The sequence below is a fragment of the Lactuca virosa genome, chromosome 1, assembly GCF_052849685.1.
Source record: "Lactuca virosa cultivar CGN04683 chromosome 1, Lactuca_virosa_CGN04683_v6, whole genome shotgun sequence".
In the NCBI taxonomy this organism is placed as follows: Eukaryota; Viridiplantae; Streptophyta; class Magnoliopsida; order Asterales; family Asteraceae; genus Lactuca; species Lactuca virosa.
In genome coordinates, this window is record NC_136426.1 from 218,953,533 (window position 1) to 218,976,513 (window position 22,981).

General features: G+C 39.9%; 1 protein-coding gene across 1 annotated transcript; it reads left to right on the plus strand.

Annotated features, from left to right (window-relative positions):
* The first annotated feature begins 12,455 nt into the window (after positions 1–12,455).
* On the plus strand, positions 12,456–14,946 carry LOC145127441 (uncharacterized). Its single transcript, XM_079062640.1, has 4 exons — positions 12,456–14,217; positions 14,295–14,340; positions 14,580–14,740; positions 14,837–14,946. Exons 1-4 carry the CDS (start codon positions 12,456–12,458, stop codon positions 14,944–14,946), a joined length of 2,079 nt encoding a protein of 692 aa, XP_078918766.1.
* Positions 14,947–22,981: the final 8,035 nt, after the last annotated feature.

Consider the following 22,981-nt stretch of genomic DNA (forward strand, 5'->3'; position numbering starts at 1 on the left):
ATGAGATCGAGTGATATTTAGCCGAAACAATCTAAATGAGAATTGAAGATCTCATCGATAGTAGTGCAACGACGGAAAGACAGACGAAAACGGACGTCAGACGAAGGAGTTATGAGTTTATAACGGAGTTTTCCTGTCCCGGCCTACTAAAAATAATATAAAAATAATATAATAAAAATAAAGTCAAAATTAGCCAATGGAGTCTAAATGAAATTTGTAGATCTTGTTTTTACCTACGCGTCAATATAAATAACGTCGAAAACGGAGTTCGTATGCGAAGTTATGAATTTCTGAAGTTCGGGGCGCGAAACCCCAAAAGTGTCAGAGACCACGACGTGGAAACAGTGCCCACGACGTGGCATGGTTTCTGACGCCTTCTGGAGCCTGACAGAGCAAGTGGACGATGACGCATGCAATGACGACCAAACCCACGACGTGGAAGAAGTGCCCACGATGTGGAAAATGAGAAAACAGCCCTATAAATAGATTTGAAGGGGCATCCGTTTGTGGTTGCCAAATCTCTTCTCTCTCACCCATATTACCTCGATTTACGTGCAAAGCAGTACCCCCGAAGCCCCGGTATCATCCCGAGACCCGAAGCAAGTCCCGAAGCCCGAAGATCCCGAGAAGAAAAGAGTTTCTGAGCCGAAGCTCTGCCCGCGAGAAGCCCGGTGTGTGAAGATCTCCCGGTTTCACCGAAGAATACTACTCTTAGAGCCGTAGTGCTGTCCGATCATCTTCTGATCAAGTGAGTGTGTGGTTACTTTCTTGTAACACATAAATATGAAGTATTTGCTATGAAATACATGTTATGTGTTTATATACTGTTGATTATTTGAGATAAGTGTGGAATGGATGTTTTATATGGTTTTTAAATGAGTTAAACTGTATATGTATTTTATATCTACTAATATGTTGGGTAGAACATGGGTAGATGAGATAGTTGGTATGTGATAAAATGATGAGGTAAATGATGATGTATGTAAGATGATTAAGAATGATATTGGCAGATGCACCAATTAGAGAATATCATAATACTAGCAGATGCGCTTAAGAATAATATTGGTAGATGCACCAAATAGAGAATGTCATAATACTAGCAGATGCGCTTAAGAATAATATTGGTAGATGCACCAAATAGAGAATGTCATAATACTAGCAGATGCGCTTATAGGATAATCATGGCAGATGCGCTTATAGGATAAGGTCGGCAGATGCGCCAAATAGTGAATGTCATAATCCTGGCAGATGTAATTAAAGGATAATGTTGGCAGATGCGCCAAATAGTGAATGTCGTAATCCTGGCAGATGCGCTTAAAGGATAATGTTGGCAGATGCGCCTAATAGTGTATGTCATAATCCAGGCAGTGGCACCTAATAGTGTATGTCGTAATCCAGACAGTGGCGCCTAATAGTGAATGTTGTAATCCTAGCAGAGGCACTTAGAGGATAAAGTTGGCAGATGCGCCTTATGTAGCAATGGATTTTGTGCCAATTCCTTAGGTCAATCCTTAGGAATGAATGAATGAAGGATAGTTGATTCTTAGGGTAAAACCTTAAGAAATAAAGAAGATAATGGGGATGGGTAATTGGGTTGATTGTTTGATGATTAAATATAATAATTATATTATTGTGGGTTGAAAACCCTATATGCTCACCAGGCTCCCAAACCTGACCCACTCAGTTTTCTTTGCATTACAGGTAATGGCACAAGAGTATAAGTTGGTGGACTTGACGAGAGGTTTTGGATTATAGATCAGTAGTTATAAATAACTGTTGTAATGTCTATTTTATACTGTTTATGCTTTTGGTCTGTACTGGAACATGACATCCCGAGATTTTGTTATTTAATGAAAATACATTTCTTAAAAGAAATGCTTTGATAAATGGTTATCATATTTTGTTTTTGGGACAAATTCCGCAACTGTTTTCTTTAAAAGATAACTCTGATTTTAAAACAAAGCATAAACAAACCGGTCTTTTCTGGCCGTGAAATTGGGGATGTCACAGTATGTGATTGTATGGTATGTGGTATGATGGGGGACCTTACTAAGCTTTGTGCTTACAGTTTTCAGTTTTGGTTTCAGGTACTTCGTTTTCAAAGGAAAGGAGTCGGCCCAATCGCAGCGCATCACACTATGTTTTCCGCACATGAGATCTATGGGATTATACTCTGATATTGTTTTATGATGACATGCTTTGATTATTGACATATTGTTTTTGACATGATATGTTGTTATGGATGTTTTCTTATACTATTGGTTTTATAATAACTTGTTTAAAACTGAAATTTTTGGCCTTGAGTTTTGGGATGTTACAATACCTGGTCTTGGGATGTTACAATTCTCCCCCACTAGAATCAGACTTCGCCCTCGAAGTCATGCTCCTGAAATAACTCTGGATATTGCTCACGCATCTCGGACTCTGGCTCCCAAGTCCATTCGGATCCCTTCCAATGTTGCCACTGGACCTGAACCAGGGGCACCTCTTTGTTCCTCAGAACCTTCACATTCCGATCCAAGATCGTTATCGGCCTCTCAGTATAATTCAGGCTCGCATCCACCTGAATGTCCTCTAATGGTACCACCGCTGTCTCATCGGCTACACACTTCCTCAGCTAAGACACGTGGAAGGTGTTATGAATCTGACTCAGCTCTGCAGGTAGCTCCAGCCGGTAAGCTACCTTACCTACTCTGGCGATCACTCAGAAAGGACCAATGTATCGGGGCCCTAGCTTGCCCCGCTTCCTGAATCGGATCACCCCTTTGCATGGGGATACCTTCAGGAGGACAAAATCTCCAACTTGGAACTCTAACTCGGATCGTCGCCGATCTGCATAACTCTTCTGATGACTCTTGGCCGTCAGTAACCTCTGTCTGACCCGTTGAATCTGCTCGGTCGTCTTCAGCACTATCTCAGTGCCACCCATCACTCGCTGCCCTACCTCTCCCCAACAAAGGGGAGTCCGACACCTCCTCCCATATAAGAGCTCGAAGGGAGGCATGCCAATACTGGAATGGTGGATGTTGTTGTAGGAAAACTCTGCCAAGGGCAAGTAGGTGTCCCAACTTCCTCCAAAGTCCATGACACACGCACGTAGATTATCCTCGAGCGTTTGAATCTTCCGCTCACTATACCCGTCTGTCTGCGGGTGGTATGCGGTACTGAAATGCATCCGAGTACCTAACTCCTCATGAAATATCTTCCAGAATCTAGAAGTAAATCGCACATCTCGATCTGACACTATCGAGGTCGGCACTCCATGTCGTGCTACCACCCCTCTCAAATAAATCTCATCCAGTCTCTCTGTAGAAGAGCTCTCACTAACGGCGAGGAAGTGAGCACTCTTCGTCAGCCGGTCTACAATCACCCATATCGTGTTAACCCCACATGCATTCCTCGGTAGCTTGGTGATAAAATCCATCGAAATCTATTCCCACTTTTACTGGGGAATCTCAAGAGGCTGTAACGGGCCATGTGGTCGCTGGTGCTCCGCCTTAACCTGGCGACATGTCAAGCACCTCTCAACTACCGATGCCACGTCTCTCTTCATACAAGGCCACCAGTAATCTCTCTTTAGGTCCAAATACATCTTAATGGCCCCTGGATGCATCGAAAACCTTGATCTATGTGCCTCCTCCATCAGTATATGCCGAGCTCCACCCGTATAGGGCACCCAAATCCTCCCTCGGAAAGTCATAAGCCCACGACTGTCCGTCACAAACTCAGAAACCTGCCCAATCACCCGCTCCCTCTTGCGGTTCTCCGGTCTTACGGCCTTCACCTGGGCCTCTCGAATGGTGTCTTAGACTGGAGTCATCACTGTCATTCTCATGCACACGTCTCGGAGTACTCGCTGCTCTACGGCTCAGGGGGTCAGCTACCATATTAGCCTTGCCCGGATGATATAAGATCTCACAGTCATAGTCCTTCACTACATCCAACCACCTCATATGCGTCATATTCAGGTTGGGCTGATCTATGAGGTACTTCAGGCTCTTGTGGTCCGTATATATGGTACACCGGACCCCATACAAGTAGTGGCGCCAGATCTTGAGGGAGAACACCACCGCCCCCAAATCCATGTCGTAGGTGGGATACCTCGTCTCATGAGGCTTCAGCTGCCTCGATGCATATGATATCATGTGCCCCCTCTGCATCAATACCGCGCCCATCCCAGATATAGAAGCATCACAATAAACTACAAAGTCCTCCACTCCCTCGGGTAGGGCTAACACTAGGGCTTCGCACAATCTCTGGCGAAGGGTCTCAAATGAGGTCTGCTGCTCGGGCCCCCAAGTAAAAGTAACACCCTTACGGGTCAATCTGGTGAGAGGGACGACAATTTTGGAAAAATCCCTAATAAATCTCCGATAGTAGCTAGCCAATCCCAGAAAACTCCTGATCTCGGTCGGGGATCTCGGCACCTCCCATCTCATAATTGCCTCAATCTTGGCCGAGTCGACCAATATCCCATTCTGATTAACGAGGTGTCCTAGGAACTGGACTCTCGTAACCAGAAATCACACTTGGAGAATTTGGCATAAAGCCTCTCCGTCCTCAAAACTCCAAGAATCTCTCTAATATGCTCCTCGTGCTGCTCTCTAGATCTCGAATACACGAGGATATCATCGATGAATACGATCACCGATCGATCCAACATAGGCCTTCACACCCGGTTCATGAGGTCAATAAACGCCGCCGGTGCGTTGGTGAGCCCTAAAGGCATCACCACAAACTCGTAGTGCCCATAATGAGTCCTAAAGGTCGTCCTCCTGATATCCTCCTTGCAGACTCTCATCTCATGATATCCAGATCTCAAATCGATCTTGGAAAACCAAGACGCCCCCTGCAACTGATCAAATAAATCGTCGATCCTCGGTAGTGGATAACGGTTCTTAACCGTTAGCTTGTTCAACTCCCAGTAATCGATGCACATCTGGTGTGAACCATCCTTTTTCTTGACAAAAAGGATCGGCGCTCCCCACGGTGAGCTACTCGGTCTGATAAAACCCTTCCCCAGCAGCTCCTGGAGTTGTGAGGATAACTCCTGCATCTCTGGTGGCGCAAGGCGATAAGGTGCCTTGGCGATAGGCGCTGCTCCCGGAACAAAATCAATCCTGAACTCCACCTGCCTCAGGAGGCACACCTGGCAACTCCTCGGGGAAAACATCTGGAAACTCACACATTATCGGAACCTCAGCAACAAAACTCGGTCTCTCTGTGGCAACCCGCGTATCCATCACATACGCCAAAAAGCCCATACAACCCTGCTGTAGACTCTGTCTTGCTCTGGCGGCAGAGCAGAAAGCTGATCCAGATCGGGTACCCTCGCCATACACCGTAATCAGTCCCCCACTAGGGTCTCGTATGGTCACCATCTGTCGCTCGCAGTCGATCACAACTCCAAACCAACTTAACCAGTCCATGCCCACTATGACACAGACGTCCCCCATCGCGATCGATACCAGGTCTATCGGGAACTCAACACCAAAAATCTCTAGTACACACCCTCGGAACACATCAGTAGCAAAAACCACATGCTCGTCGGCTATAGAAACTCTCAGAGGTCGACTCAATGCCTCACGTCGGATACTGATGTGGTGACTAAAAGCTAAGGACACGACAGATCGACTCGCACCCGAGTCAAACAACACCAAAGCAGGTACAGAACTCACACGAAAAGTACCTATATACAGCACAATATACCTATAAACAAATCTCAAAACAACATAGATAAAGAGATACGTACCAGAAACAACATCAGGCGCGGCGCAGACCTCTTCTGATGTCAGCTGGAATGCTCTCCCACGAGCCTTCGGAGGCTCGGCCTTCCCTGGTCGTCCATCAGTAACACGCAAAGCAGCAGGAGTGGTATTCTGGGCTGATCCCTGAGTAAGCTGGGGACACTCGACGTTCCGATGGCCTGTCTGGTTTTAGTGGAAGCAAACAGAAAATCCCTTGGGGCAGTCCCTCGCCATATGACCCTCCTTGCCGCATTTGTAGCAAATCCCTGCCCGACAAGATCCCTCGTGGGTCTTGCCGCACTTGCTACAAGTGCGGCCCTTCTGGCCTCCAGCTCTCGAATAAGAGGGCTTAGCCCGCTTATGTCACACCCCAAAACCGAAACGACGGAATCGTTCGGGGGTGGAGGACGTCATGTACAGTATCACAACAATGCAAAGTAGTAAACAAGCAACAACATCATCCATTGCATTAATGATATAATTTCATACAAGTGTGTTCTGTCAAGTTATATAGACACCAAAAATAATATACATCAAAATAAAGATGAGTCTTGAACGAGCTCCATCTTCTCAAAAACCTGGCTCCGGTACCTGTCTACTGGCGACCTGAGAATACAAGTTATTTTGAAAGAGTTTATCAGCTTTAAAGCTGGTGAGTTCATAAGTATATTAGTGTCTGTATTTGTATGAAAGTGTTTGTAAGTCTGTAATTGTATATGTTTGTAAAAAGTTGTAATTGTTTGAACTCTCCTAGAAAACCCTATGTTTCCTACTAAAAGTAGCCTTCTACCAAGGCATCTAGTATATGTGTGTGTCTCTTGTAAGAGTGTGTATTTTCCCAACTCCGACTACCATTAACCAAAAATATAGTTTTTACATTATTGTTTATTGTGTGAATATCACAAAGTAAATGTAATGGGAAAATGATATAGTACTGTAGTGTTGTATTAAGTAACTACTGTTGTACTAAACTACTTTAAACCAATTGTTATTTAAAGTAACATGTGATCGGCCTGTATCCTACTACCGACTCTAGTAAAACGACGATGTAAGACGCCGTAAGAAATGACATTTGGCACCCGTAGACTTGCAAGTCCCACTGTAGCGAGCAGCAAGGTGTAGGATAGTCAATCCAGTATAGATCTATACACAAACTCATACACTCCCCAATTAAGGAGATTCTGGATACAAAAACGGTCATGGCAGGTAGTTCCATGCCCCGTTAGGTGGCTCACATAACTGTAATAATGTATATGTAATGAATGTGCTAGCTGTATTGTATGTTCTCCCTCTGTCTAGCCTGTATGTTCTCTCTGTATGGTATTGTTTGTTATCTCTTTCTCTGTATGGTATTGTTTGTTCTCTCTTCCTCTGTATGGTATTGTTTGTTATCTCTTTCTCTATATGGTATTGTTTGTTATCTACTCTGTATGGTATTGACTCATGTATGAACTGACTCTTTGTATGTTTCATTGTTCTAGTAATAGTATTAGTATCTCCCTAAACTATACCTATTATAGTTTACTAGTAATGTTGTTTATGTATATGAACATGTGTGTATACCTTTGCTACCCAAAGGTATTGAACTGAATGAAAGAAGTAACCTTTTATATCTACATACATATACATAATATATAACTAGGATTCAAACGACCTTCGGACAAATAACCTTGATACCCTAAGTCCACAACCAAACAAGGAACAGGAAGTAAGGTAGACTATCAGTCCGAAGTCCTTTCAATCCTACTTATATAACTATATCTACATAGATACACAGAATATAAGTTAAAAGAGTTTAATAAAGTATTTGATATGAAAAAGAGTTTGTAAGACAGTTTGAAGTAAAACAGTTTGGTAACACAGTTTGAAAAGTAAGAAATCTACTTGTTTGGTAGTTATTAATCACATGTGATTGATATAATAACTATAATAGCTCACTTGTATCCCCCCCCCCCCATAAAAGCATTTAAAAACATTTAAAAGGTTAATTAAGGGGGTATGAACTCACCTGTAGTGAGTGGTTTGGATGAACTGATGATATAGGATTGCTAGGTGTCAAGTGGAGACTTGTACACACACAATGATCCTAGTTAACATATAATAACACATATATGTATCCAATTAGTCTTTAAACAACTAATTAACAAGTTTAAGACATCCTAGGACATGTAAAACACTTTATATAAGTGTTATAAGTGCTAAGGATTGCATCTAAGTGTTGTAGGACATTGCTATTGAGTTTAGGGTTCAAGGGAACCCCTTACATGAGTTTACGGTTTTATGACCATAACTCATTGAGTTTACGGTCGTAAACCCATGAGTTTACGGCCGTAAACTCATGCTTCTTTGACCATGTGTTGTTTTGAAGCTCTACAAGTCCTTAGAAGCATTTCCACTTGAAGTATAAGCCTATGGAAGTGTTTAGGGCACCATTTCACTCCTTTAGGGAGTTTACGGTCCTTAGACCATTTTCCTCTGGGTTTACGGTTGTAAACCCATATGGTTTATGGTCTTTTGATGTTTTCAAGTGCTAAGCTCATCAAGGAAAGGATCTATGCTAGTTTCCAAGGCTTAGAAGGGACTAGGGCACACTTTGGCACCCTTTTTAGGGTTTACGGTCCAAGAACACCTTGGACCGTAAACACCTTGTTCTTGTGTTTCTTGGGTGATTTCTTGATGTATAGAAGTGTAACAAGCCTTATTATACTCTAGGATAGAAGTACTTACAAGATAGAGGCTTGAAAAGGTGCTAAAAGTCCAAGAACACTAGTGTGTGTTCTTGGTGTTCTTGGTGAAACTTGAAGATCTAACCTTTTGGAATGATTTCACGGATGGAAGTGTGTTAAATCACTAGATTAAGTAATATATCAACTTAATAGGGCTAGAAATACTTACAAGTTGAAGATCTTGAAGAATTGTTGGATGATACTTGAGTGAGAATTGAGTTTGGATCTTGATTGTGTGAAAAATGGTAAATAATGACTAAGTGTCATATATATACCCCCAATATAGGGTTTACGGCCATAAACACCTTTTTTTAGGCCGTAAACTCCAAACTTTTGGAGCTTTGGGGTATTATTGTTGCACAATAAACCCTAGAGCATCCTCTCTCCTCGTATCTCCTGAAGTGCTAATCCTAAAATTCTCAAACTTATTCCAAAAAGCTTGAAAGTTAGCAGAAACTGTTCTGACTTCTATTGAATTGAAATGGTTGTACAGAATAGAAATTTCGGGTTGTCACAGCTTAGCTGTCGGCTGCAACTGTGTCAGTCTCCTGTCTCTCCCCTTCCGCTCTCCCTCCTCTCTGGTCTAGATCTCCAACTCAATCTCCCTCCTCCTGGCATTGGTCTGCAACTCAGCCAATGTCCTATAAGACGAGTTCGCCACGAACTTCCTGATATCCCTCCTCAAAATGCTCAAGTATCGGCTCACACGTGCCTGCTTAGTAGGCACGTGGTCAGGGCAGAACATCGCCCTCTCATGAAACATCCTCGTAATCTCAGTCACCGACTCTGTCTTCTGCTTGAGAGACCGAAACTCCTGCGCCAAATGCTCCCTCTCCACCTGGGGAATGTACTCATCTCGAAACAACTTGGTGAACCTCTCCCAAGTCACTGCATCATGATCTGCAGGAGTAAAATCAGTCGTCACAAACCTCCACCAATCCTTCGCTCCCAAGCAAAGCTGGTTCAGCGCGAACCGGACTCTCAAATGCTCTAGACATGAACACGTATAAAAGCAACCCTCAATGTTAGTGATCAATCTCATGGAAGCAATCGGATCCTGTGTCCCATCAAACTCTGGTGGCTTCGTGTTGCTGAACTCCCGGAACAACACTGAGTCACCTCCCTGTGGCCTAGCGGCAGCAGCAACAACATCCTTAATAACGGCAGCGTATCGCTCATCAAACATCTCGATCAAGGTGGTCTTGATAGACCCAAACATCTCCGTTATTGCCTCTCGAATGGCTACGACCACCTCATCATGGATGATCCTTCGGATCTCCTCATCACTAGTCCCACTACTCCCGGGGTTATGGCGCGTACCCATTATGATGTCTCTGAAACACAACATGAAAAATCATCAGAGACTCGCTCGAGCATACTCACACTCGATCACCCATCCCTACTTGTTCCTTAGCATCCTAAGGATTCTTACTTGGGTTGCATACAGATCTGGTGCTTTCAGTAGTACGGGCCCAATACTACCTTCCACACCAACATGTACTCACACCAAGTCTTCCTCCTAGGATCCTAGTTCAAAAGTACTCTAACTCTCACGAATAAAAAACTACTCTCTCATTAGATCTCTCATTTACTCATCTAGGTATCTCTCCTAGGTTATTTCTCAACTCAGATTTCTCTCTAAGTGATTCCTGCAAGATACTCTTACTCAGCACATACTCAAATCACATAACAGATAACAACGACCCCTAGGCTAAGGCATCACAAATCAGACAACTCTAGCCCTAAATATGAATTACCTAGCCTATCCTCTAGCATGCATCACTAATATCTCATAAATATCTCATAACACAAATAAGTAAGGGTATTTTGGGAAATCACCATTCGGGCTCTGGCTGATTGTACACACTGCTCCAACTCGTTTTCTCTTAAAACTCTTTCTCCTTTTAGAAAAATCATTTATTTTAAAAATATTTCTCAAATCCTCAGTTTGAGTTCAGACATACCCGAAGGTACACCCAAATCCCTCAAACCAAGGCTCTGATACCAACTTGTAACAATGTAAATTTTCAAACCAATTTTTTTTCATTTTTAAAACACAATAAACTCATATTACATTTTCTCAAAAACCACAAGTGTAATGTCAATAATCCACAATTAAAAAGCACTATCCCATAATCATAAAAATAATCTCGCTCCAGTGTGTACTATCAAGCCGGTGCCTTCCCTCGATCCTGAGAAGTACCTGAAACACATATCACACAACATGGTAAGCATAAAGCTTAGTGAGTTCCCCAAAATACCACATACACAAATAATAAGCCTCTCATGGCTATAACTCGGTGTGGACCCTCCAGTCATGTGTTTCAGTGAGGACCCTCCAGTCTCACAGCTCGGGTTGGACCCTCCAGTCCTATATCTCGGTGAGGACCCTCCGATCTCACAGCTCGGGTTGGACCCTCCAGTCCTATATCTCAGTGAAGACCCTCCAGTCTCACAACTCGGTTTGGACCCTCCGGTCCGATCTCAGAAAAACACAGAATAACATAGTAAAGATCACAAAGACAGAAAAAGCACAATATCACATAACTCAATATAAGCACATAGGACCCTCCGGTCAATAACTCAGATAAGGCCCTCCGGCCGCTCGGTATTACCACTCAGGTAAGTATAGTGATAAGACTCACCTCGTAAGAAATCGGATAACCTCGAACTCAAATCACCGGTCTAGCCTCCGCCTAACACAAACGATAATTATTTCTAATTAATAACGACTCTCAAAGAGCTAGAGTAATCCTTCTACAAACTCACAGAAGGACAAAAGACCATTTTACCCTTCCATGGCCTTAATAGTCCACAAATTGACCAAACCCTAAAAGTCAACTCAAAGCCAACGGAAGCGCGTACATGGCGCGTACAAGACCTCTATGCTGGGCGTACTCCTTTGCCACGCATGCATTAGGGATTCTCAGTCCTACGTTGCGCGTACTGGGATTACGCTCAGCGTACGTCCCAGTTTTGTTCTTCTCACTCGTTTGGTCTTAATCCGTTAAGACATTAGCTCAAATTTCAGATCTAGACGTCCTAAAGACTCTTACTCCATAAAGTCTGCGACTTTATGCCTTTGCATGGCTGATTGTCACAACTAGCATTTTGGCTAGGAAATTCTATCTATATGTAATTAATTCTTGTTGTAGCTTGTAACTCTAAGTTGAAGTTATACACAATGTTTTAAAAACCGGTTCGAACCGGCCGGTCCGACCGGTCGAACCGGGAACCGGTGTAGTGTCTGGTTTAATTAGGACCGGTTTTTTGCTAGATTTTATACCGGTGTGAACCAGCCAGTTATTGCTATTTTCCGGTTGAACCGGTTGTAATGAACCGGTTATATATCGTTTAAACCGGTGACTAAAATTTTTTGGGCTAAAATATGGAGTGAGGGCTTCACAAGTTTCAGCAAATATAGCCTGCAATTTAGATTGAATGTTACGCACAGTAGGTCAAGTTCTTATCTCTCGTTATCTCCATGGTCGACGTGATCAATACATAATCTTCCATAATCACGTTGCTCTTTTTTAATACAGCCTTCATCTTCAAAAGCCGCAACCGACTAAGGTAAGAATTGAGCACATCTGCACATGTGTTTTTTAGTTCAATTTTAATTGATGAAAACCTACGAATCTACAATCCATCGTCCATATATGAATTTAATTAAGTCAATTGAAAAAATCAATACATAAGTCGGTAAGTCCTATCTCAGTATCTTGTTTACTTTTACTATACATTATTTTAATTAATGTTGGTTATGAACGAAACCTTACCCACTGTTTAAGTTTATTATATATATATATATATATATATATATATATATATATATATATATATATATATATATATGGAACTTCAAAACCTGTTTGGTTAATGGTTAGTCAATTTGTATTTGTCAAATTTTATTAGTTTTAGTTTATTTATGTTTGTTATTTTGATTTTGAAATTGTTATATAGTTTTATAATACAGTTCAACATGGATTCTAGAGACAAACAACCAATGGAAACACAATCTCAATCACAACCTTTCGTTCAATCAAATGTAAGAACGAAGACGGATAAAGCATGGGAACATATAACTCTAGCTAAGGATGAAAAAGGAAACAAGAGTTACATATGTAATTTTTGTGAAACAATTTGGCGTGGTGGTGGAATAAGCGGAGCTAAGAAACATCTTTCCGGTGTTATTGGTGACATATCAGCTTGTACTAAAGTATCTCCAGAAGTCCGTTTCTTAATGCAAGGTCTTTTGAAAGAAACGACACAAAGGGAAAAACGCAAAGCTAGTGGTGATGGCATAAACAGTGTTACTATCTCGGATGACGATGAAGAGACGGAAGAAACACAAAATCGAAATGTCAAAGCACGACCTAATAAAGAAGGAAAACGGAAAGGTACATCAAATTTTCATCATTTCTTCACAAAAAGTATAAATGATCCTTCTCAACCCACTATTAAATCTGCCATGCAAACTAAGCAAAAAATACGTGATGTCGATTTAGCAATTGCGATGTGGTTCTATGATGCATGTGTGCCTATGAATGCTTGTAACTCTCCTTATTTTCAACACATGGTAGATAAAATAGCGGGTATTGGTCATGGGTATAAAACACCTAATTATTATGCTTTGAGGGTCAATTTATTAGCAGATGCAAAGAAGTCTGTTTCGTTGTTAATTGATTCATATAGAAGTCAATGGATTGAAAGTGGTTGCACAATTATGAGTGATGGGTGGAGGGATACTAGGCAACGCCATTTAATTAATTTTTTGGTTTATTGTCCGAAAGGAATATCATTTCTTAAATCTGTTGATGCATCTGATATAGAGAGTAATGCTTCAAATTTGTGTAATTTGTTTGCTGAGATTGTTGAAATGGTAGGACACAAGAATGTGGTTCAAATTGTTACTGATAATGTTGCCAATTACAAACTTGCTGGTAATAACCTATGTGAAAGATATCCTTCTATTACTTGGTCTCCATGTGCAACACATTGTCTTAATCTTATATTAAAGGATGTTTCGGAATTGGATAATGTAAAAAGTTTGGTCACTCTTGCGTCCAGAGTTACTATTTTTATTTACAATCATAAGTGGCCCTTGAATTGGTTAAGAAAAAGAGATGGTTGGACAGAAATCATCCATCCAGGTGCTACTCGTTTTGGTACTGCTTTTATTGCATTGAAAAGTTTGTATGATCATAAAGCCGATTTACAAGCAATGGTCATATCTAATGACTTTAAGAAGATGTTGAAAGTGAAAAATGCGGTTGAATGTAAAGATATTGTCTTGAATGAAAAATTTTGGAAAAATTGTTTGATTAAGGTAAAAGTGATGACTCCTTTGTTAAGGCTTTTGCGGTTATGTGATTCAGATGAAAAACCTGCATTGGGTTATGTTTATGAGGGAATGTATCGGGCAAGAAGAGGGGTAAAGGAATTATTTAAGAAGAAGAAAGAATTATACAAGCCTTATACTGACATAATTGATCGTCGTTGGGATAGAATGCTAAGAAAAAGTATTCATTGTGCAGCATATTGGTTAAATCCAGTTTTTCAGTATAATCATGAGAATGTTTGTTCTAAGAGAGAGGTGTTTCAAGGTGTTCTCGATATGTTTGAGAAGAATTTTTCCGGTAGAAGCATTTTAGATCTCACACTATCTCTAGGCAAGTTTCGTGACAGTGAAGGTACTTTTGGTAGATATAGTGTCATTGCTTCTCGTACTAGTACCCGTCCAGGTAACATTTCACTTTTGTATACTATTATTAACTATATTATTGTGAAATATATTTTTTTCTTACCATTTTATTTGTAGATGAGTGGTGGAAGTTATTTGGCGGAGATACTCCAATATTACAAAAGTTTGCTATTAGAATACTAAGCCAAACCGCATCTTCTTCCGGATGTGAACGTAATTGGAGTGTTTTTGAAAGGATTCATACAAAAAAGAGGAATAGGCTGGAACATCAAAGACTAAATGATCTTGTATTTGTGCACTACAACTTGCGTTAAAAACATAGGTACGTTTTATTATAATAAAATATTAATTAATATCAATGTCATTTTATTTTTACAACTTTTTATGTGAATGATTTTGTAGACTCAAGGTTGATAAAAGGTCTTACGATCCTATTGACTATGAATGTATTGACAAGACGGATTTTTGGGTGGTTGAAAAAGAGCGGGAAGGAGAACTTGATTACAATGATTTAGAAAATATGCTTGACGAAGAAGAGCATGAACCGGCTGCTCAAACACAAGGTGACATTTTTTGCCATAAATATTAATGTAGTGTGATAATTTTAGTTTATTATTAAGCTATTTCGTGACATTAACCTTGTTTTTTTTATATTGTAGAAAAAGAAACTGGCCTTGTTTTTAATAATGATGAAGTTGACAGTGAATTTCATTTATTAAGCGATCGTGAGATTGATGCGTATAACACTCCAATGTCTCAAGATCCATAATTTGATTACATCTTGATGCGTTACTTTTAAGCTTAAACTATATTTTTTGTTTAGGTATTACGTTTTATGTTTTTTGGATGTATTTGGATTGATGTAAAACCTATGACAATGTGTTTTTTTAATGTGTTTGGATTGGTCTACAATAATTTTCATATGCATTTTTATTGTTTGAACGTGTGGATGTTAAATTCTAGGTTTTATATAATAATATATATGCAGGGAAAAAAATAATAAACATAAAAAAATAAGAAAACCAGTTGAACCGGCGGTTAAACCGGTTGAACCGGAAACCGGTCACCCGACCGGTTCAACTAAAAAACCGGTTTTTAAAACATTGGTTATACATAATACTCATTCAAAAACAACTATTCGAATCAAAACTCATTCGTGAAGCCCTAAACTAAATTCAATACATTTCATACACCCAACTGTGGAGTTGTAACCCTAATGTCCCAATTCAAACTCAGATTGGACCAGGATCCTTTTATTGGGCTTGTTGGGCCAATAAACCCTCAAATTGATTACTTTGGGCCAAGGAAACCCATTTGGGCTCTAGTTGGACCCTTCATTAAACTATAGCACGATGGGCCTTAATGGGCCTAAAATGTCTCACTTCGTTTTCATGGGCCTTATTGGGCCAAAACCCACATAAATAATTGTAATGGGCCGAAAACCCATTATTTTTACCCCTTTTGGGCCGTGAACTCATAAGAGGGCCTAATGGGCCGAAAACTTCTATATTGGGCCTTATAGTTTCGAGTATAATCAATAATAGCCCAAACATTTCTCTTCTCTTTTCCTTCCTCTCATTCTCGGTTATATATATATATATATATATATATATATATATATATATATATATATATATATATATATTGCAAAAAAATAATAATAATAATAACAATGAAAGATGATATAGGGTTAATTAGGGCATGACACCTCACTAATATTTAGTGGTAATCCAAGCAAATTAACTCTCATGCAATAACCACTAAACCTCTCTCTCCCTTTCTTCATCTCTACTTATAGCCGAGGGATCCCACACCCCTCTCCACTTCATCCATTTCAATCTCTAAACTTCTCTAATAACCCTCAAGAGGCCTCTCATTTCTTTCCAAGAAAATCGTGTGTGTTTGTGTGTAATTCCAAGGATACTCCATCAAAATCCATTCATCTTGGTAAGCTACTCCAACTCAAGAAGTTTAACTTCATGTTTATGTTAAAACTTACTTCTCTTAACACTCTATTTCATGATTTATGCTCCTAGAACTCCCTAAGCTCGAAAACTCATCTCAAGGAAGCATTTAAGGCCAAAAACATCTTCAATCTCTCTCATTTCTTCATCAAAAACCGATCCAACCTCAAAGTGAGTTCATACCCCCTATTTTCGGTTTTTACTATGCTTTGGGGGAGGATACAAGTTGATTTGTGTTAGATCTATGTGTATATGCATGTTTATGTGTGTTTTCCATGATATACATTGTGATTATGTGTTGAAACTTCAAGAGATCTACTAAAATATGGTGATGTTTGTAAATCAAAACACTTTATGCAACTTATCATGAAGATGACAGGATTAAACATGTTAAGGATGTTTGAAAAACTAACTAAAACATTGTAAAGGGCCATTTTTGACAAAATAAACAAAAAGTGAGGTTCTTATGTTAACTCGCGGTTTTAAGAGGTCCAAAAGGGTCATTTTTAAATAAAGATGGGTCTTTATGATATTCATGATTTTAAAAGGGCCAAAAGTTTTAATTTTCACAAAGTGGGCCTCAAATTGGGCCTTCACGGCTCATGGGCCAAATGTGTAATTTGGACTTTTGTGGGTTAAATTTTTATTTTAAACAAATTTGAGCCAAAAATGTAAATTTTCGGTTAAATGGGTTGAAAATGAAAATTTTATTAAACTTGGGCCAGAAAGGTTAATTTTTATGCATTTGGGCCGAAAATGTCAACTTTCATAAAACTGGGCCGAAAATGATAATTCTAACAAAAGTGGGCTAAAAATGTCATTTTGTTTTGAAACAAGCCCTTAAATATAAACTTTTGGTCTTAAGGGACCTAAAGCGTCATTTTTACCAAAAATGTGCCTTAATTGTAAATTTTCGGTTTTATGGACCAAAAATGTCATTTTTACAAAAAAAAAATGGGCCTTTTATGTCATTTTGATAAACAATTGAGCTTAAATGATCAACGTAATAACAAACGGAACAAATACGTCATTTGCACTTTTAATTGGGCATGGAATATACCTTACATGCTTATTGGGCCTTAGTGGCCCATTTGCATGCTTAATTGGGCCTGGAATACACACTACATGTCTATTGGGCCTTTGTGGTCCAATTACATGCTTATTGGGTCTGGAATATACATTACATGTATTTGGGCCTTTGTGGCCCATTTACATGCTTGTTGGGCCCAGTAGACTTAAAACATACATGGAAACATTATTCACTGCGTTACACGGTGTAATACAATATTCGCGTAAATTCAGTTAAGGCTCTTGTGAGATATTTCATTCACTCGTACCTATCTAGTGTACAACCGTAAGCCTGTAGTTATAACCAGAATCTCCTGGAGGGAGAGCGAGAGTTTGTGTATAGATCTATACGGGGTTGACCCCCCACACCTGAGTTGTTCGCTACAGTTAGACTAGGCCAGTCTAGGGTGACAAACCTTACCTTAAACAAGTCGGCGCCTGAAAAACGTCAAGACAGGCGAATCAGACATTAACAAGTATGGTTATAACGACTCACATAGAGATTAACTCCACTGTAAAATTTACGGAATACATATACAGTTTTGATTATACAAAAACATACATACATACACTAGAATCCGGTCTTAGGGTTTTAAGACCACAACACTTTTATAAACAGAAAATATCGGATTTTCTGGGAAAAACATACAAATATACAGTACCTTCTACTTACAACAGAAAATATAGGATTTTCTGGAATACTCTTTTTATACATTTTCAAAACAGAAACACACAAGATTTTACACAACACTTTCAAACCATTTTACAAAAAATATCGGATTTTTTGGTGTTTACATAGTGATATAAGACTTTTCTTACAACATGATTATGAACTCACCAACATTATATATGTTGACATTTTCAAAATAACTTGTATTCTCAGGAAATCGTTAAGCAGGTGGACATCAAGAACGTGTGGATTTTTGTTGCAATTTGTTGCTATCATACACTTTATATTTCTGGAATGTAACTTTTATAAACAAGTACAATGATGTAAACCCAGTACTGTTGTAATATTCTATGTGTGATGATGATGTTGTTTCGTTTCAATTATATACACTATGATGATATTACAAGATGAAGTCACCAAACCCCCGGACGTTTCCGCCGTTTCTCCGGCCCAAGGGTGTGACACTGATAAAGCCACAAACTTCAAAACTCTCACTCTCTATTCTCAAATATGCTCATAACTCATGCATGGTTTGATTCAAACGTCCAAGTCTTGATTTTTATGACTCTACACCACTCAAAACACTCAAAGGAGCTGATAATTAACTCTGGAGCTCAATATCTCATAAAGCATCCAACTTTAGGACCAAAACCCTAAAATGAACTAAAATGATGCACAAATCAAAAGAGTGAGAAAGCTTTGAGCTTTATACCTCTAACTGAAGCTCCAACCACAGATAAGCTCAGATCCAAAGCTTGGACTCCCACTCCTCCCTCTTCAAAGCTTCTTCTTCACACCAAAGAAACACAAGAACACTCAATAACTCACAAATGGCCTCACAAGCTCAAGGGAAGAGAAATTAGGTTTTGAGAGGTTTGATGTCTGGGAATGGTGGCCAGAAATGAGGCCATCATGTCCTTTAAATAGGGGCACACCCCAAATTAGGGTTTTCACTCTCGGCCTAGTACGCCCAACGTACTAGGTGGCTTTCGCGTCAAAAACACGCTTATGAGTACGCTAAGCGTACACTCATGTACGCCTCACGTACTCATTTACCACCCTTTTCTCATATAAGGACCAAACTTGACAATTACCAATAAAACAAGGGTTTATAGAGTATACCTGTTCTTGGGATGTCACACGTCCTCTATCAGTGTGTGTCATTAATTGCGCATCTTAAAAGGCTGTATTTCTAGTAGTGAAATCAAGTAATTATCTTAAAATTTGAAAACATTCATGATTTTGGATGGGGATAAACATTACCATACTAGTCGAGTGCACTAATGAACTCGACGAGTTTATCTTCATAAGGCACCTACTTGTCGAGTTCATAGATGGACTTGTCGAGTAGGCCCCGTCAGAATTCAGAATTGTCATTTTTCAGCTTTTGAAAATCACACAATTGCATCAATATAATAGTAAACACACATGGCTCTGATACCACTATTAGGTTTTATGTACTCTAACATCCCTATGGTGCACATACAACCCTAATGCTTTGGATCTAAGTTTTCTCTAATTATACATGCAATATTGGTTTCCAAAGCATGAAGCCTAAACTAGCATACAAAATTTGACATATGAATCATAAAATAGGTTAGAAGATTACCTCTTGATGTAGCTAGTAGGACTTTGGCCTAAAGTGAGCTTAGCACCCCATGTGTTGTGACTCAAACAAGTCACAAACACCAATAAACAACTAGATGAATATGAGAGAGGTTTAGGAGACTAGAAATCGGATTCTCTACTTTAAATGCAAGTTGGTCACCGATTTTAGTGCATAGGGTTACATATTTATAGTGTAGAATTCAAAGAGTCATTTGTAACCCTAATCTTACACTTAAGCTTATGATCCATGCATTTGATTTGGATTACCACTTCATGGATTAACCCATAAGCATAGCCCATCACAAATCAATCATGGATCATTAGCCCAATCCATATGTATTACTTGATTTACATAATCAGCCCCTATTGATTCAATTAGTCTCTTTTGATCACTAAATTAATTCCAAATTAATTCTTGATCAATACTAATTAAATAATATGATTTCTCAATTAATATATTATACTTATAATATATTAATAAATCACTAATAACCTCTTACTCAAATATCCATCTATCAAATTGTTCTGGTGAAGGCAACCCGAAATGGATCATGCTACTATCGGGTCAAGTACATACCAATTATAGTTATGGTCTTAGACACCTAATCCAATAGTTTTATGGTTTCCATATTGCTACTGAAGGTTATACATTTATCAGTGATAGCACACTGGTAAATTTGGATGAACCAAACAACTACAAGGAAGCCATGGAAGGCCTCGAGTCTGCTAAATGGAAAGAGGCAATGGACAGCGAGATTCAGTCCATGTATGACAATTAAGTTTGGAACTTGGTTGATAATGTACCAGGTCGTAAGACGGTCGGGTGCAAATGGATCTTCAAAAATAAGACAGACATGGATAGGAAAGTACAGACATATAAGGCACGATTGGTTGCGAAGGGTTTTACTCAAACTCCTAGAGTTGACTATGACGGGACCTTCTCACCAGTGGCCAAAATTAAATCTATAAGGGTTATGCTAGCCATCGCTGCATTTCATGATTATGAAGTATGGCAAATGGATGTCAAAACCGCTTTTCTTAATGGGAAGTTGGCTAAAGATGTTTACATGAATCAGCCAGTGGGTTTTGTCGATGCGAAGTACCCTAATAGAGTGTGTAAGCTTGAGAAATCCATTTATGGATTGAAACAAGCATCTCGCAGATGGAATCTTTGTTTCGATGAGAAAGCCAAAGAGTTTGGTTTCTCAAGAAGCGAGGATGAGTCATGTGTATATGTTAAAGCTAGTGGGAGTATAGTCACCTTTCTGGTGTTGTATGTGGATGACATACTACTCATAGGAAATGACATTCCAACCTTGCAGGAGGTTAAGTCCAGGCTTGGGAATTGTTTTGCTATGAAGGACCTCAGAGAAGCTGCTTATATTATAGGGATAAGGATTTTGAGAAATAGGAGTAAAAGACTAATAGGACTTAGTCAAAGTATCTACTTGGACAAAGTGTTGAAACGTTTCAGCATGGAAAATTCCAAGAAAGGAGAATTACCTATCCAGAGCAATGTCAAATTGAGTAAGACTCAGAGTCCGAGTACCGATGCTGAGATAGAAGAAATGAGTCGAATACTGTAACACATGGTTCGGGTATTGGTGGGGAAGTTGCCAATTTGGGGAGGATTTATTCTTGGACTCAGCGAGTTGGGGGATCAACTCGTCGAGTAGGGTCGTGGCGTCTTGGACGCGGGTCGGAACTGACTCGGCGAGTCGGAAGGCCCGACTCGGCGAGTCAGAGTTGTTTAGAGAAAACCCTAGTTTCGAGGTTTGCCCCTATATAAACATTGTTATAAAACCTTGTAGCCTCCCTTAACACCATAGAAGAACGTTCACGGCCGCAAACCCTCTTGTTTGTGAAGGAAGAACAATTGGGAGCTTATGTTTGAGATTTTGGGGAGGATTCCAAGTTTGAAGAGGAAGTATCAAGGGGGAAGTATTAGATCAAGCATCTATTTTGTGTTGGGCATCTGTCTGAGGTATTAATCTGCTACCTTAAGCTTTGATTTCTTTTTGGAGGTTATGGCCAACCTTGAGGAGATGGAACAAAACTTAGATCTGGACCTATCGTAAGGATATGATTCCAGATCTAGACCTCCTTAGGTCCCAAATATCATAAAGTTGCACCTTTTATTAAGCTTATTCCCTCTCCATGCATGAAAACCTTGTTTGAAGGTTAGTCTTGGTGTTATGGTCATGTGAGGCCTTGCATGCACGTAAAGTTTGCAACTTCACGTGTTATCTACACTAGTAGAGGATAGATCTGAAGTTTGGGACCTTGAGTCCCACTGGAAAAGGTCGTAAACGTAATTGACTAAGGGGACTCGACTAGTCGTGCAAGAGACTCGGCGAGTCGAGAGGGTTTCCTCGTTCACGGCCAAGGGTTCAAGGTCAAGGGTGTTCGGTTGGGAGTTTACGGCCGTAAACAACAAGGAACTCGACGAGTCTCTCGGATGACTCGGCGAGTCGATGAGTTAAGCAGGGAACCTGATGAGTGGCTGATTGCACTCGACGAAGCAAAGTCAATATGGACTGTTGACCTTGACTACAGATGCCGGTTCAGCTTTGTGAGGTGAGTCTTCTCACCATACCAATGGGCCAAGGCACCAAGGCCGGCCCTTTTTATGTTATGTAGTACATTAGCTGTAGTAGAGATATGTGGTATGATAGTTAGCTTTATGCTAAGTGGTATGCTAGTGATTATGTGATATGTGGGATGCTAGTTGTCTTTGTGATACTTGCATGGAACTATGGTATAAGACCCTGGGGGAGTCCACGACATCCTTACAGGTTTACATACGTGTTATGTGTAGATACTTCTGTGATACATGATATGCTATTTGATTATTTATGATATTCGCAGGGAAGACTGTGAGAACCCGAAATTTTCTATCCTGTACAGTCAAACACTTCATTGAAAGTCAAACTCATTCCTGCTATCATTTAGCACAATTTGGAAACTGTTTGAATGTTCTGAGCCTTGTACACTTAAGGGATAAGTGTCGGGGTTTATCTGCTGAAGTTGTAGCACAAAGAACAAGCCTAAAACACATTATCCATGAGTTCACGACCACCACAATGGAGTTTACGGCCGTAAACTCCATGTGGGCCGTAAACTCACCTTATATGGTGAAATGTTGGCCATTTGTTCATTCCTTCCTTTCCCTTGGCTGATTTCCTCCCAAATCCTCTCAAGTATCATCCCGATCTTCGTCCCCGATCTTCAAAACTCGTAAGTTTCTTGCCCTGACTAGTTGATATCTTACATGAACTAGTGATCTTACATGATTTCATCCGTGAAATCATTCCATTTGTGTAGATCTTCAAGTTTCACCAAAAAAACCAAGAACACACACTAGTGTTCTTGGCCAAAACCGACCATTCAAGCCCCTAGATCGTAAGTACTCTTGTTCTAACTCATTGTACACTAGGTTTAACATGTTTAGGCCTTAGAAACAGCAAGAATCAATGGATGAATGAGAGTTTACG

Coding starts and splice junctions, on each gene's coding strand:
- LOC145127441 (XM_079062640.1), top strand. CDS start 12,456: ATGGATTCTAGAGACAAACAACCAATGGAAACACAATCTCAATCACAA. Junction 14,341..14,579: donor GATACTCCAATATTACAAAA/GTTTGCTATTAG, acceptor ATGATTTTGTAG/ACTCAAGGTTGATAAAAGGT. Junction 14,741..14,836: donor ACCGGCTGCTCAAACACAAG/GTGACATTTTTT, acceptor TTTATATTGTAG/AAAAAGAAACTGGCCTTGTT.